The sequence below is a fragment of the Danaus plexippus genome, chromosome 25, assembly GCF_018135715.1.
Source record: "Danaus plexippus chromosome 25, MEX_DaPlex, whole genome shotgun sequence".
In the NCBI taxonomy this organism is placed as follows: Eukaryota; Metazoa; Arthropoda; class Insecta; order Lepidoptera; family Nymphalidae; genus Danaus; species Danaus plexippus.
This window is the reverse complement of record NC_083553.1, coordinates 3,053,969-3,070,713: the sequence shown is the minus strand read 5'-3', so window position 1 is coordinate 3,070,713 and position 16,745 is coordinate 3,053,969. Positions and strand designations below refer to the sequence as shown.

Below are 16,745 nucleotides of genomic sequence, written 5' to 3'. Positions count from 1 at the left end.
ATTGTTTTTATCCGTTATATTGATAGAATCGTATGTATTTCAATATGTATCACATGTACTGAACATATGTGGAATAGTATTCGTTTGATTAACAACCTTATGTTTTGGTTATAAGGTTAGAGTTTGTTTAATGTACAGTCCTGCTTCGACAGATCAAGGAAATCATACGTTTCCTTAAATGGTAAATACAGTTACATAGTTCGTCACGATCCCGATACACAATATGTATACTATGACGTAATCAAAAACAATGTGTCTATCTACACACGAGCACTTTTTTTCTTATGGGCGTTTTTTTACACGTGCGTTTTTTTTTCATTTAAGCGGTTCTTTCACAGTACATTTATGTTACGTGCCAGCGTTTTTTTTCTCCATATAAGCGTTTTTTTTTATTCGGCTATATTTTTTATGTTAGAGTATTATAACGTTGACGAACACACAGCACATCGTCTATGGAATATGTATGGCTTAAATTATTATATCTAATAAAGTAACAATTAGGTTTATATAGAATTCAGATCATGTTATAAAAATGTTCAATAAAATTCAAAATAATCTCGAATATTCCGTGAAAATTATTTATTGTATCGGTTAATATGCCGAAGTTAAGAAATACCTGCCAGTGTCAAAGGGAGCATAGGATATTGAGGGCCTTAAAAATGTATATATCTTTTTCGTATAATTAAATTAGACCACTCCGCTTATAATAAAAACGAATATTTCAGTTATCACTGACTTATCTCATTATTTAATATGATTTCAACAAACAAACAGCCGGCCAGACGTTTCGAAATAAGGGAATGTATCTCTGTGAAGACTTGGGGGAAGTAACGATTGATGCAATTACAATCCGTCTGGTCGGAATCGACCACTACCCTTACCACGCGTTCTTACATAAAACTAAACACGGACAGTTTAAAGTATTCCATTCATATATATTCACATACGATAGATAATATCTGTAATGAAGACTCGAAACTTCCTGTCTATAGTTCGACGATTATTACTCATTTCAGAATTAGTGTTCATTAAATTGTGTATACAATAACCAATAATTTATAAACTTGTAATAAGGTCAGTTAGTTAGTTAGTTTAATATATTACGATAATTATATTAATGTAATACAAGCAACAAAGGAATCGACATTTCCTAAAACCTTTACAGAATTATCAGTAACAACAACAAACAACAACTAAATAAGAAACGTTACCCGTTCTTCATTTAATTACATAATGTGTAAAGATCTGTGACCTTAACGATCAGTATCGTAGTGAGGACGCCACTAACACGAAGCACACTTTTAATTTGAATTATTACATAGGAGTTTTAATATGTACTTACACTTGATTTTATTTCAATGAAAGAAGATAATATTGATTTTTCATTTATAATAAAAATGTTCGTTAGAAGCGAAATCTTAAACTATTAGATAACTGAAATTTGAACTGATCTCAGAACAATACTGTGTCCCTTTAGAGGAGTATTTGCTTTTCATGTCAATATATCAGAAACGCTATTCAAGCAAACATTGTTTAAACTGCAAGCCTAATTTATAAATACATGTTTTGTCACACTTATTTGTCTGATATAATTGTTTCATTTTGACGTTTTTCATACAATATCAAAGCTATTTCAACGCCTTTTCTTTTATAATCTGTTTCCGATGTCCCTTACCATTCACGCGAGTCTGCGTCCTTACTATACTGGCGTTTTTTGGTTTTATATACCAAAAAATCAAATATAGAGTAGATTTATTTGTGAAAAACTTTTAAGTTTCATGACTATGTATGTGAAACTTATAGTAAGAGAGCTTTCGTAGAATGTTTATTTATTTTAGCAATCAATGGTGTATTTAAACAATTCCTCGCAGAGCATATACATGAGACAGACATATTATGTGTCTTGTAGACGGCTATATACTATTATTATATACTATAACACTATATTAAACACCTCACCGACTATAAACAGTGATGTCAATTAACATACAGTCGCCTGCCGCCTGTTTATATGGAGGTATAATGACATAAGGATGTGCTTTGTATCGATTGAATCTTGTATAAAATACTGGTAGTACTTGTAGTGTACAGCTAGCTGGTTTGTTCTGGTGATGAATGTGTTTCTAGAAAAATCTAAATGTGACTTAATCGTATTTGTTGATGATTTTTGTGGCTCTTGAAGCTTTTCTTTAATACTTTGCTAATATATTGCAAGTGCAAATTGCAATAATTATTCACTCAAATATTTATTTTTAAATTTTATTTCACGATAAGATAGAAAAAAATATGTTTTTTTTAAATTCCGAATGCCTTTTGTTTTGAAATTAGAACATTCAAAAAACATCTGGTTTATTATATTTTTTTTTTGTTATAAATATTTGTTTATCGATAACATCACTAGTCCTGTCACGTCACTACGACCAGAGATGCTATCTATAATGGCACTACCAGCCTCTGTAACACCGCCCGCTCGTCTGCCGAGTCATTCAGCAGAATTCTAGTCAACTTCACTACGAAAGCCCTATTTACACACTTATAGTAATAAATTTATACCGTATATAACTTACGTATTTTATACAACTGTCAAAATCTGTAACATGTGCTTATTAAAATATGTATTACGGTAAATATCATTCACTTTACCCGAATAAACTTTGTTTCAACTGGCGACTGTGAAATACTAAATTAGGGTATTGAGTTGTCAGTTTGAAAGTAAACGGTATTTATAATATTGATAATGATTCAACATAAATAAGTTTATTCCGTTTATTAATGTACTTGAAAATAATCGAATTATACAACTATAGACGATTTAAATTGTACTTGTAAGGATATTTACCATTTTTATTATATATTGATGAAGTATAAAATGAAAATAATACCTTGAATAGTGATGTAGAAAATTCTAGAATGATTTAGTTTGTTCTGTTCCAGTTTCGATGTCTTATGTGTATTGGACGTGATGAGGTCAACGAACTCTATAGTAAATAACGTTCTGTTGTTTTATTGACAGACACTAACAATAGCATTGATTTTATTTTTATTTATTGCATGTTGGCATCACGCCAGATTACATACGTTTAACACTTCATACAAATAAATATATATATATAACATATATATATATGTAACTGTTATAAGTATATAATTATTTTAAAGTAATGATTTTTGTATGCCAGTTTAGAAAGACAAAAAGTTTAATCGCCCAACGTGGGGCTCGAACCCACGACCCTGAGATTAAGAGTCTCATGCTCTACCGACTGAGCTAGCCGGGCTGTGGTTCGGTTCTTGAAATTGATTATTATATTTTATAAACCACGATAAGAAGTATATTTGAACATTGTATACAAAATACATGACATATGTTAATGAGATATGTTGCTTCAAGATATTGCATTGTGATACAATTAAGGTTATTAAGAATTATATCATCGTATTAAATAAAAATATTAATGGTTATGTTAAATTTAATGCATTCAAATAATTGTACTTCTCAGCGGCAGAAACTGATTTTTAACAAGACAAGCAATTATTTTAAAACACTTTTAAGTATTCACTTTTTTTTTGTTGTTTTACCTACATTTCCTTTAAGAGACTTTTCGATACTCTATGTATATATAATTATTTTCCTATCTGTATTGAACGTTATATGTAACTATCATCCAACCTTGTAAGGGCTGGCGGTATGTATAACGTATATGAATAATACATACTGTATGTGATATCAAGAGCGTGAACTATGCTCCGGTATGCACAGAGAATAAGCAATATAAGTTTAGAAATAAAAATATCATTATATAAATCGGTATATGCGATAAAAAAAATCGATTTTCAAACATGCTTTTCTCACAATTTTTTTTTTTATTATTATTAAACGATCAACGAATTTCTAATATTCAGGATACTAAGAGAACTTTTATTCCGTCTCATAATCAACATCATAAATTATACGTAATTATAAATGAAGTTTTCCTCACTTCTAAGGACCTATGTTTTATTTATTTCAATAATACGATATCGTTCTAACTAAAACCTTACAATCCTACGAATTTATGAAACACAATGAGGTTATTTCCTTTTCCTGTGAATAAAAAAATGTAATGAATGTTTATGTTACCTTTGTATATTTTTTTTGTGTAATCGCCTTGATGTCATTAACTCGAGAGTTCCTCGTCATAATTCATATTCTAATAAATAATTCATTTTTAAAATAATCATAATATGTATAATAAAATAGTGTGCTATTCGCTATCTTTACATTAAAAAAGTACTAAGTTGTTATAAAACAAGCCCTTGACATTTTTAATTTTTTTCTTTAATGGCAACATTAATGTCGAAAGTCGGTCCGATAAATCGGTGAGTTTATTTAAGTGAACACATGATTTAAATTAACACAGATAAGTAAATACAATATGGGGATCAGAAATTTTGCACGAGATAGGCTTGAAGCTGGTATCGAGAGCTTTAATTTAAATTAATAATTATAAATATTAAATTTAAATACATTTAAATGCACATGCTTAAAGTTTTCATATTATATTGATTACATTTATTTGTCATTTTATATGTAAGTCTGTTTTATTTTTAATTAAGCAACTGACGTTTATTGATGTCCCGACTTTGTAAACCGATCACGAGGTCTCATGCCATTTAAATAACTAGGCTTAGCAAGTGACCGCCAGGTATGGCTTTATTTTAATTAATGGAAACAGCAACTTACACACAACATGTTTATACAGTTATTTGTATTTTAATATTATTTATTTTGATGGTTAAAAAAAGTATTCATGGAAAAAAATGAGGTTAATAATGGCTGAATATGACAGGTCTTTGCCTTTGTTTAGAATGTATCTGAAAAATAATAAAAACTTAAAGTAACAACAGTACGAACAACCTGATTCCCACAGCCTCGTGTGTCGGAGGCATTACATCATCAGGCATGTCTTGGCTCCTGATGCTACTTCGTTTAAATATGTTAGATATCAACGTTATGAATAATGACATACTTAGTTTATTGTTTGTAGAAATACATTTTGACGTTTCGGATAGTTTTTTTTTTAAACTGAATCAACTGTCATATCGCATTCATCTTTAGATTCGAAAAACATTAAAAAGTTTTTACATATTATTAATTTTTATTTGCGTTACGTGTATATATGATTTTATTTAATAACCGTCTGTGTGTGCAAGCGAGCGTTCGCAACACTTTAATCTCGATGTCAAGGCCTCACTTAGCCGGCGTTAATAGCTGATAAGGAATGATCAAACATATGTTGCACGAAAATTAAATTGCATAATTTATAAGATAATATTCTAGTCACATATATTATATGAGCGGAGTTATAAATATAATAATTTAATGTACTCTAAATGAAACTATTAAATAGTGTATTTAATGTAAGTGAGTGTTACAGTTTGAGATATATTTTAGTGTAGATTTAATAAAATAGAAGCTAATATGGAATACATTTAAGGACAGATAGAGGTGAATAAAAAGTAAACATTTTGAAAGCAATATATATATGACTTCTAAGGTATACACACATTGCTATAGGTAATTTGATTTTCCCAAGTAATGAGTTTAGTAAAGCCTCTTTTTAAAATTTTCATTTTATTTTAAAATGGCGTCCATAAACGACATGTTGTGTCAGTGATGACGTAACGTGTTTAACTCCACGTGGGGTCGACAGATGTTTATGTTGTAATGTTTAAGCTAATTTAGGTTTTAACTTTAAATTAAAAAGCAATTAATATCATATGCTTTTACTTCAGTTTGTCTGTAATTTTAAGATAGGATGAATTAAATCATTGGTTTCAGACGACTTTCAATTGGCAAGTCAAATATTCTAAATACTTCCACAAATCGAGACCACTTCAAGTTTTGTCAGAGACAGAGCAATTCATGAATAGAGCTATCATTTCACTAAAGAATATTTACATAAATAAAACATCTAACCATTCATTACTCTGTATTCCATGAATTTATGTATAAATTAAACAATAGTATATTTTAATATGAAATTATTATCATGTTTAATAAAATTAATTATATTTTATTTAATATTATGGATTTTACATAATTTTGATTATTTCAAAACAGTTACATTTACTAAGTTTATTATAGTCTATAAAATATGTGTAAACTTAGTCTGTGCACATAAAATGTTTACATGAGTCAGAGAGTGAGCCGGCTATTTCATCGACCTCCGTACAATTGTTCCGCATTGAACAATAATATAAAAAAAAACATACAATTATATACATAATTAGTATTATTGTAATAAACAAGTATATCAAATTATATACATATTAATTTAATTTTTTAATTCATATTTTTAAACTCATTTTAAAATGTAAGGACGTATTATATCGATTGCCATGTTTTATATATTATATAGTTGTATAAAAGACATGTAATTGCAATTCCCTTATCACGGCTTTATATTGCTTGTAATAAATCTGTCTAGATTAAATACCAAAGTATCTAGATTTACAGACCTTTCATAATATAGTATTTCGTAAACGAGATTCGATTTGCATGTTTACATATCGATTAATTTACATAAACACTGGCTGGCTGATTTTAAAAATTTTACTTGAACTGTTGTAGAATGGATTTATATCGTTCTATATTTAAATCAATCTGCATACAGCTGTTACAATGGTGTTACAATGACTATACAAAAAAAAGCTATGGTTTGTCCTTGGATTGGTTACGATCAGATGTTTTTGTGAAATATTTGACAATAATATAAGTGTTATTGTATACATCTGTCTCTTTTTTACTAATATATTTACTTATGTGAAATAGAATGACTGTTGAGTGATGTACCGACTGGGTCGAGACTCCGTTCAGTCTCGCGGCGCACGCGGCGCTGTTCGCGCGTATCTGTCAGCCAATCCGATCTTTTTTATTGACGCGTTCCAAATTCGAAATTCAAATTTGAAGTTTATCGAAATTACCGTTTTTTTTCTGCTGTGTGCCAGTTTAATGCCGTTTGTGTACTTTGTTCTTATTTGGTTTTATTTTATTCAGTTCTGCCAGTCTTAGATTAATGTTTTAGAATCATCGGCATACTAGGATTATATTATACACTATATATATAGAAAAAACAAATTGGGAAATGAAATGAAACGTTGAATAGCGCTTTCTCATATATATTGCTATTATTTTATCCAAAGTTACGAATAAAGAACAGGAAAATCCTAATTGACTCATGAAATGAATGATCTTCCTAGAATATTTTACAACATATACAATAACAAAAAAAAATATATAATTAAAAATAAACAGTTTTTGGTAATAGTATAACACGTGTGTTAATTGTATTGAATATCTCATGTGACATATAAAACACATGTCGAAACATCAAAATACTGATACAAAATAATTTGATTTTATTTTATAAGTGCCAGGAGACGTCTGAACCGTTGCACGGGACTTGGAACTGTTCCAATGTTCAGAATTGGCCTGATAGTTCCATTGTATTCAATATAAAACAATAAATAAACTATTTATACATAGACTATATACAATATATAGCCTACTTATATATATGTACTAAAACATAGTACGAAAAAAAGTAATAAAAATGTTCATATATTAATATATTTATTCTGTTACAATATAAAACATAATAATATCAAGTAATTTATTAAATTATAATAGTTTTATATATTTAATATTAACACTATGTCCAAAGTATACATAGGCTTCAAATACCTAAACAGTGAATCATTTTAGTCTGTAATTAGGAAATGGGACGTTGGTTTTAACTGTCACTGTGACGTTTCAACTATTCCATCTAACTGAATAAATTAGTATGAGGAAGTCTACACTAGGCTTCCAACCTGATTCTTCTCGTGTATACAAACACGTAATCACATAGGAAGTTGGTATATTATTGAACAATGATGTATGGAAAAATGTTATGCCACTAAGGTTATCATCAGAGCGGTTATTGTAAACTTTTGTAATGTTAGAGACGAGGTAAATAAGCACATTCCCTGTACATAATGATAGGATGGGATCTCTAAGTTCCGTCTCTCTATTTCACGTTCGTCGGTAATGCTAGAGTTTTGAGCGGTCTGAAATTACGGTCCCCTCAGTAATAAACCATTGCCGAGATCAACAAAGATGTCTTGAAAGGTTATAAAGACTAACCTTAAATAATTCTAAAAAGAAATCTATATGTTTCTTTGAATACTGTTATACTTTTCGTTTGTTAGTGGAGCGCACTTTTTCACAAGTGGCCCAGTTCATTCAACATAAACATTCTCGCTCCTTTAAAATATTTACTTGTATCAATCGTTGGTGTATTTTAAATATCGATTTGCTTTTGCATTTTAACCAGATGAGGTTTGTGATCTTCGCGAGATATTTAATTTAACCGTGATTGATATGTTGAAGGCGTATCAGCAAATAGCTATGTTTTATGTGTTGTTTATCCGAACAAGATTTCAATGGTGTCTGAGTAAAGTGGATTCAGGCAATCGACCGCACTGTCGGAGATACGTTCGCATAAATAGTATCTCACTGAGTCATAGCTCCAGATGAATGTTTGTTAGGAATAACTATGCCCTTGCGACCGGCACAATTATCTGAAAAACTTTAAAATGTTCTACGTGTTTAAGTCCTCGTATTTAGCTGCGTAAATACAAGATTTGATCGCCTCAATTATGAATGCTTGAGAGAATTTGTTCCATGTCGGGGTATTTTTACTGATATTATTTTCATAGCGGACTTAATGACCGGCCACCGGTCAACCTTGGATATACGGAAGAACGGGCAGAAAGGCGATCATCATCAATCCTGGTGTAATTTGCGAGACGTGTACCTCCCACTTCGAAAATGGTTAATCACTTTCTCGTTCATCATCGATCGGATTGATGATTGTTTACAGATGATCGGCTATGCCAATGACTCGATACTTGAAATATATTTTATACATAAGTGACGGTCTGTCAAAGAAGGACAGTCTCGTCTCATACTCGATCGTGATAAGTTGTTTAGGACGCTGTCATTATACAACCAATTTGTGAATTACAATAAAAAACACTACGCCGAGTGAAAGGCATTAACTCCGACTGTCTCTGGAGGACAACCTCTCGTGTTTACGTGGACGTGTGATATGATAAGCGTGTAGGAATATTGAAAAGGTTATAGTATTACTGCCGCGTTAGATAAATATATTTCATAGTGACGAAGTAATTATTTCGTTTTTACTATGCTTCCAAAAGACACGTATCGGAATCCCTAGTTTAATTATTTATGCGAAGTTTAAACTGATATGGTGATTGCTAAATACTAAAATAGTACATAATAAAATTATATTTTCTATGTGTGCCCTTATAATGTATGTACGTTAAAGCAGTATAATTTGCCGCCGCGTTCCGATCGTCCTTTTATAATGATTTTCAATTAAATGTTAGACATCTCGTTTGACGGGTTCCTTACTTTCTTAACAGAATGCTGTGAGCGAGCGATCATTACGGATCTTATCACCAGCGTCGATCTTAATTGATTTAATGAGAAATCAAACGGAATATTTTAATAAATATATAAAGAATTATAAGAGATGGGAATTATTGTTAATATACATAATTGGTTATTAACTTCCCGATAGCGTTTATAGACGATTCTTTTCATATATATTTGGACGATATTCTGTGAGTCTAAGACATATTTATCGAGTATTTTCATTAAGATCCCATACGACATCAACTTAAGTGTGCTACATCTCTAATGTAGACGACCCATCGGTTTTATGTTAACATAGAAAATTTTGTTTGACCGTTCATTTGTTCTTGTTGCTCGATCACAACCAAATTTTAATTATTGTTTTGAACAAATTATATCTATACGTAGTCCACAGTTTATATTTATCTTACTTCCCGTCCCCTTTAAACCGTCGGCATTAAAATGAAAAATAAAAATGAAGGTAGTATAGAATATGTACAAATTTGAATTTTGCTAAATATATACAAAATGCCTAACAATTGTTAATTACCAAAGTGTGATATTTTATGCGAGAACATAGCGTGCACACCTTTCTTGAACTTTGATCTAACCTTACACCGAACACATTGGGGCAAATGTTATGAAATTTGACAAACCGATGATATTATTAAATATTATTTTGTTCTGATCATCACTCCGTATATGAAATCAATAAAATCAATAAAATTTGATCGGTTAATTGTAGCCGTTTTAATCGGTTAGGACGCTGTAAGTCGATCAAGTTTAAAGACTTCCTAAATATGCAAAAAAAATATTTGCTCGACCATTACCCGTACCGGAAAAATATAATAATGTCATGCCTGCGTAATGTTTCTTCGTATAATTATTTATTAAGTGTTTGTAATGTTAATAGTCGCGTATTTATTTTCCATTAACTCTTCCCATTACATTTGTTACTTTCGTGCAAGGGGAGTGTACGGCCGTACATTAGCCAAATTGCCTCAACACGAGTTTTGCCTATTTCCAGTATTTTGTGACCCATTTAATTACAGCTTTTAGTGGTAAAAGCAATGTCCTTTTAATGAATACAAGTTAATAGTTCCAATTACGTATCAAAATACGTTCTCTTAATTTGAGTATTCATTTCATATAGGACGAAGGACTGTGCTTTAGTTAGGCTCTATAAAGGATTGATAAAAAAAAATTTACAATGACAACAGAGTTACAAATTTTATTTTGAATACATCGTTTTATTTTATTTTTTTTGTTATTTAAGTACTTGCCAATAAGTAGTTTCCTCGATCTGACGTCCGTGTGGCCTACATTTGTTTCACGCATATGACCTTTACGGGGTCAATTACATGTCTCGACTTGTGATGTAATCGTAATTATATTTAATTGTATTGAATCGATTTAATCATCGTCATCTGTATTTATATTAAATATAAAATACGTTAGAATTTGTAATCATAATAAATTAATTCTACAATAAATACAATTTAAACTTACAAATTTTTAATATAAATATATTAAAAATGTGATTGAAATTAAGATGATATAGATTACTGGATGAATATTGAAATGAGGTATCTCGTTTGTCAACGTTTTCGTTTTAAGGGATTTCCAAAGCACTTGATTCATCGGATCCCCTGAACAGCTTCCAACTATCACAAACGATATATCGAGGACACTTGCTATCTCGCTTTTCACAGATCGAGTACCCTGGAGGCTGGGGTCTGTTAATTGATAACGGATATAATTAAACGTTTGGTTTTGCTTTCATCTTAATAATTTATATCACTGTTTATTGAAGATATAATTTAATTTTCCAACACTCTTCATCACATTCACATACTACGTCCGATACTCGGTTATGTTTACGTATTTTTTTTAACATACCGTTCCAATACAAATTTATTGTATCTTAGTTTAAAGTGAATGAATACATTCAAATGTTAGTTATTTAAAATATTATAAGAACTCTTTTGACACAGTTTCAAATCTCGTTACACAACAACGATTTATACCTGTGTGTTAAGTTTTGTATCAAGTTGTATTCCTATATATATATATATATATATATATATATATATATATATATATATATAACATAATCCTTAACGTAGAATATTAAACTTATTATGGCATTATGGAGATTTAGATCGTCTCTATAGCTGTATACGTTATTTCAATCCAACTATTCTTATAGTCATGAGCTAGTGTTGTATTCACGTTTAGCCGAATATCGTGTTTGTATAGGGTTTTCCATTAAGGGCGCTTGATCTTTGAAATTCAAAAAAAAATACATGTAGGAAAGATATTTGCGAAATTTTTTTTTTATTTGGAAGGTCTATCGACCCCATTATGTATGGAATATGACATCATTCAAATGACCGCCACGGCTTCGGTTGGTGGCGCGCACACGAAAGGTCCAATTTTCGATGACTCTGGCGCACAAATCGGGCTGTATTTGATCGATGGCGTGGCGTATGTTGACTTTGAGGGCATCGGTGGTTTGCGGCTTGTTGGCATAGACCTGCGACTTAAGAAAACCCCACAAGAAAAAGTCCAGCGGGGTCAAATCGCACGATCTCGGTGGCCAGTTCACGTCGCCTCCGCGCGAGATGACCATGTCCAGAAATTGCTCGTGCAGAACTTCCATCGTAGCGTGTGCTGTGTGGCACGTAGCGCCGTCCTGTTGAAACCACATGTTGTCCAGATCCATATTCTCGATTTCAGGCCAAAAGAAGTTGGTTATCATCGACCGGTATCGCTCACCATTGACGGTGACGGCCACACCATTATCGTTTTCGAAAAAATACGGACCAATCACGCCTCCGGCCCAAAATCCGCACCAAACAGTCACTTTCTGCGGGTGCATTGCCACTTGGTGAACCTCGTGTGGATTGGTCTCGTCCCAAATACGGCAATTTTGCTTGTTGACATAGCCATTCATCCAAAAATGCGCCTCGTCGCTGAAGATGATTTTTTTGCCAAAATCGGCGTCAACTTCCAACTGCTCTAATGCCCAGTCAGCGAACACACGGCGCTGTCTATGGTCATTAACCTTGAGCTCTTGGGTCAGCTGGATCTTGTACGGGTGCAGGCTCAAGTCACAACGCAAAATTCGCCAAGTTGTCGTCTGCGAAAGGCCGAGTTCCTGTGCGCGACGCGGAATTGACTGCCGCGGGTTTTCGAGGACACTGTCGCGCACAGCGGCGATATTCTCGGCAGATCTCGCGTTACGTTGACGCACGGGAACCGGCTGATTGTTAACTGACCCGGTTGACTCGAATTTGTCCACCAATCGACGGATAGTCGACTCGGCAGGACGATCATCGCGACCGTAAAACGGGCGAAGTGCGCGGAACGTTGCTCGAACTGAAGACCCATTTTCATAAAACAATTTTATGATTTGCACGTGCTGCTCGACACTGTAACCTGCCATGGTGGTTTGGGAGGACGGAATGAATATAACACACTGCATTTGACAGCTGTCACTCAAACAACATGGCCGCAATCAGCTGTCAAAGTTCAAGCGTCCCTATTGGAAAACCCCTTAATTTCAATAGTTTTCGTAATACTGTTGTTTTTATTTAAGCCCCTTTTAAATATTAATCCAGCTCAGTCTGACCGCGGTTAATAAACTTTTATTTAAATCGAAGGTAAATTTTAAAACTCGCACGGACATTTTTAAATTATTTTTACACATCGGTGAATCCCATGATCGTCCTCTTAAAAATAATATTTTGGGCTTTACAAATGTTACATATATAATGTATATGTCGGATTTAATACAAATTCGTTGTTAAAACAGAGAGAAAGAGAGACAGAAGCCAGCCTCGATGACGTCACTAATTTCACTTCCTCCAGTACGTTCCATGATATTTTAAAATGAAACTTCAATTCTTCTAAATGTTCTTGTATTTCTCGAAGGTTCTTCATAGTCACATTCTTTTTGATTCGCACTCGCTGAACTCTGAAGTCCGCTGTCGTGCGTCCAGACGTCGTATTTATACCAGAATTCAAACATATTTCTATTCTCCTTTTAAACAGTCTTTGATTTCGTTTTACTTTTAACAATAATCATGAATACCACGAAGTTTTTATAATAATTGACGACAGCCTCAAGTTATTTTCATGTTCATCCGTCATTACTGCTGATAGCGCCGACATATATATCGGATTTTGTTAAAATTTATATTTTAATAAAGAAAGTGTTTAACTGATGTAGATATATCTAGTTTCTAACATTATCATCTAAAAACGGTACAACGTGTACTGTAAATGTAACATTAATTAATATGATCGAAGGCAGAACCGCGCTATTAAAGCTGTATTTCCCTAACATCAAACACATCACCATCGGAGCCTACACGAGCGACTTATGTGTATCGTATTCCAATTTCCAAGCAACTGTCACACGAGTAGAATCCATACGATATTAGTTGTATCATTTTAAACGCTCCAGCTTGGTGTGTGCAATCCATCATCAATACACAGTCAGAGGAATGTGCTTCCTAACTCACATGAGTAAGGGTCATATTTGCGTATTGCTATTTATAATGCAGTTCGGTATATAATTGTGTTGTCGTATCGTCTTTTCCGGCTATTGTGTGTGTTCGTTTAGGCCCTACTCCGCAGTTATGGTTGTAGTATTCTTCTTTCCATTCACCGTCTACTCGGAACCGCTTCTTTAACTTGGATATAATATATGACATGTGGTCAACAGAAAAATTAAAATTCTTGAACACTTAATATGGAATTAGTGGGATTTTTCATTAATTTTTCTTCTACCGTCGTCTATTTTGTTAGCGTTTGTGCATTTTGAAACAAGGAAGCGAAGTTTTGATACGAGACCATTGTTAATTGATAATTTCAAATTCTATAGTAGAATAGGAATGTCGTTTTTATTGAAATTTAGTGACAACACACACATTGAGATAACTACACAGATTGACGTATTATATGTATATGTGTGTCAGAGTTATGTTAGTGTGTGTAAAGCTCAATTTATTGGATTTAAACTATTTTTAATACATTTCATATATAAATAACTCTGTGCACTCTATTCCTGATAAGAACTTTGACTATGTAAAATTCCATGTACCTTCGTTAATTTTCCTTATAACATTAGTTATAATGAGTGCGAGTTACACGTATCACTTAGAAAAATATATTCTACTTGTTTTTAGGGTTCCGTACTATTTGTTTAATATGAAAACCGCGTCATCATATTTGTATTATTTTTGAGAACTTCGTCGCCCGGCTGATACGTCATCTGAATCGTAATGTCCATGCAGCGTTTTATACAGCGCTTCCTGTGACTCATACGTAGCTTCCTGCGGTTATTAGGATGGCCTTATTTAGTTGGTAACATCGTTGGATTTATTATCTATAATTTATTATAATTGATTCTACTTAACACTAGCAACACCAGGATATCCTACCAAATAAACGTCCCTTACAAGTTACAAGTTACAATGTATTTTTTATGTACATATGTATAAGAGTTAAATATATATAAAATGGGATACTGATATATGATCTTTTAATTAAAACTAGTTACGATAATATTTCATAATAATGAATATTTATAGTAAATACATCAATAAAAACAAGTATTTATTATTAAATACATAATAAATGCGTTTCATAAATAAGTCTCACGGAGACGGTGTTGTTTGATAATAGAAATAATGCTAAGGAATTACAATTATATTTTTGTATATGTCAGCGTACCTAACGCAAGATAGATACGACTAACGACTCGTGTGTAGTGTGAATATACAAACTCGTGTTAAGCACCTAGAAGCAAAATTTATATATACATACAAGACACATACATATATATATATATATATATATATATATATATACATATATGTGTGTGTCTTGTATTCTAAAGACGATCAATATATTTCTATGTAAATGAACTCGTGGGTATCATGGAAGGCTTCCCAGTTATGCAATATAAAATATTATTGATTCCGATGTATTGTCCATTATTATCAATTAAATTACAAAGTTCAGTTGAAAATTAAAACTCAGTGGAAAATCTTGTTAAATTTTCTGAATCATATTTTCATTTCCATTCAGTAATAGCTGTGTATATTGAGATTACGAATCGAAGAATTTAATGATGATCGAACATCAGTCTTATCTGTAAATACTGATAACAGTGACATGTATGTTGCAAATCATCGGTTTTTTTTTTTGGATAATCTGTCAATATTACGAAGAAACTAAACTTTCCTCGTATGATTAATATTTTCATTATTATTTTTTTATCCATTGTTTTACGGACTTTTCTACCAGCGGTTGGCTTAATGATCGAACAAGTCGTATAATGTGTTAGGTGCACATATACATTTCATATCCGGATTTAGCTAGTATTTCCGGTGTGAGCTTTCCGTTGCGGATAACCCGGTATTGTCATATGCATACATCACACAGTTGCTACAACTTGATTCACACTTTATCTTTAATTCATGGTCTAACGTGGTAGATATCTGGGGGGGGATTTTTATTCATACGCTCCTCTCTGTGTGTAGTCTACAAATTAGTTTCGTATGTAACGCTCGTTTTATATCTAAGGCTGTCAGTGAGTGCTGTAATATTAAGACTAATATTGTTAATTTATTTTTGTTTACAATATAATTTTTAGAAGGCAGAACAGAATACGGATAAAGTGCCCATGAAACGATAAAAGTTTCGTCTGGGTTAGTTGTCGGTTATTTCGATAAAGTCAATGTGAGTGTGAGAGTGTTAATTGATCAGTGAGTAAAATAAAATGGTTATGGAGTCCGCTCAGCCCGCTGGGCGCTTCTGGCCGTTATCGCCGCGTCTCTGGCGAAGGAGCAACGAGTACACGAAGGTCGTGTTCGAGCCGAGACGACCTCCGGTATCGCCGATCGAAATACGAAAGCACGGGAGGATCGACGAGACGCCCGATCTGTTGCGCTCCAGAAGTTTCATACAGGATAACATGAAAGTGGAGGGCAAGGAATTCGGAGAACTTATGGTTGATAAGCAGAGATGGAGCGTGGATTCAAAGAAACCGCCCGTTAAGGAGACTAGGAAAGAGGAGGTAGTGAAAATGAGATCAAAGAAACAAAGACAGCCGAGGCCGAACAGCATTCAGCTGCTTTTGTGCCCTTCGAACTCAGGTCATTACAGCAGCAACACTTGGAGATACACGAGGGTCAGATCTAAGAGGTTCGTACTCGTTAACGAGGCACTCATAAACAGATCTCATCATAATATTTACAATACTACTCTTCTT

General features: G+C 32.6%; 1 protein-coding gene and 1 non-coding gene across 12 annotated transcripts in view; one reads left to right on the top strand and one right to left on the bottom strand.

Moving 5' to 3' along the window:
• LOC116775416 (focal adhesion kinase 1) overlaps positions 1 to 16,745 on the top strand; it is a 72,798-nt gene that overhangs the window by 36,699 nt on the left and 19,354 nt on the right. For 5 of the 11 annotated variants that reach the window (XM_061524557.1, XM_061524560.1, XM_061524559.1 and 2 more), the window contains one exon: positions 16,128 to 16,678. The exons of 3 other annotated variants lie outside the window; for them this stretch is intronic. In XM_061524557.1, the coding sequence (XP_061380541.1) occupies positions 16,254 to 16,678 (425 nt within the window). In that variant the 5' untranslated portion in view covers positions 16,128 to 16,253. Of the gene's footprint in view, positions 1 to 6,861; positions 7,003 to 16,127; positions 16,679 to 16,745 lie in introns of those variants that run through there. 3 more of the 11 variants (XM_061524561.1, XM_061524554.1, XM_061524555.1) reach the window with 2 other exon arrangements.
• On the bottom strand, positions 3,203 to 3,275 carry Trnak-cuu (transfer RNA lysine (anticodon CUU)). Its single transcript has one exon. It is a non-coding gene; the product is annotated as a tRNA-Lys (tRNA).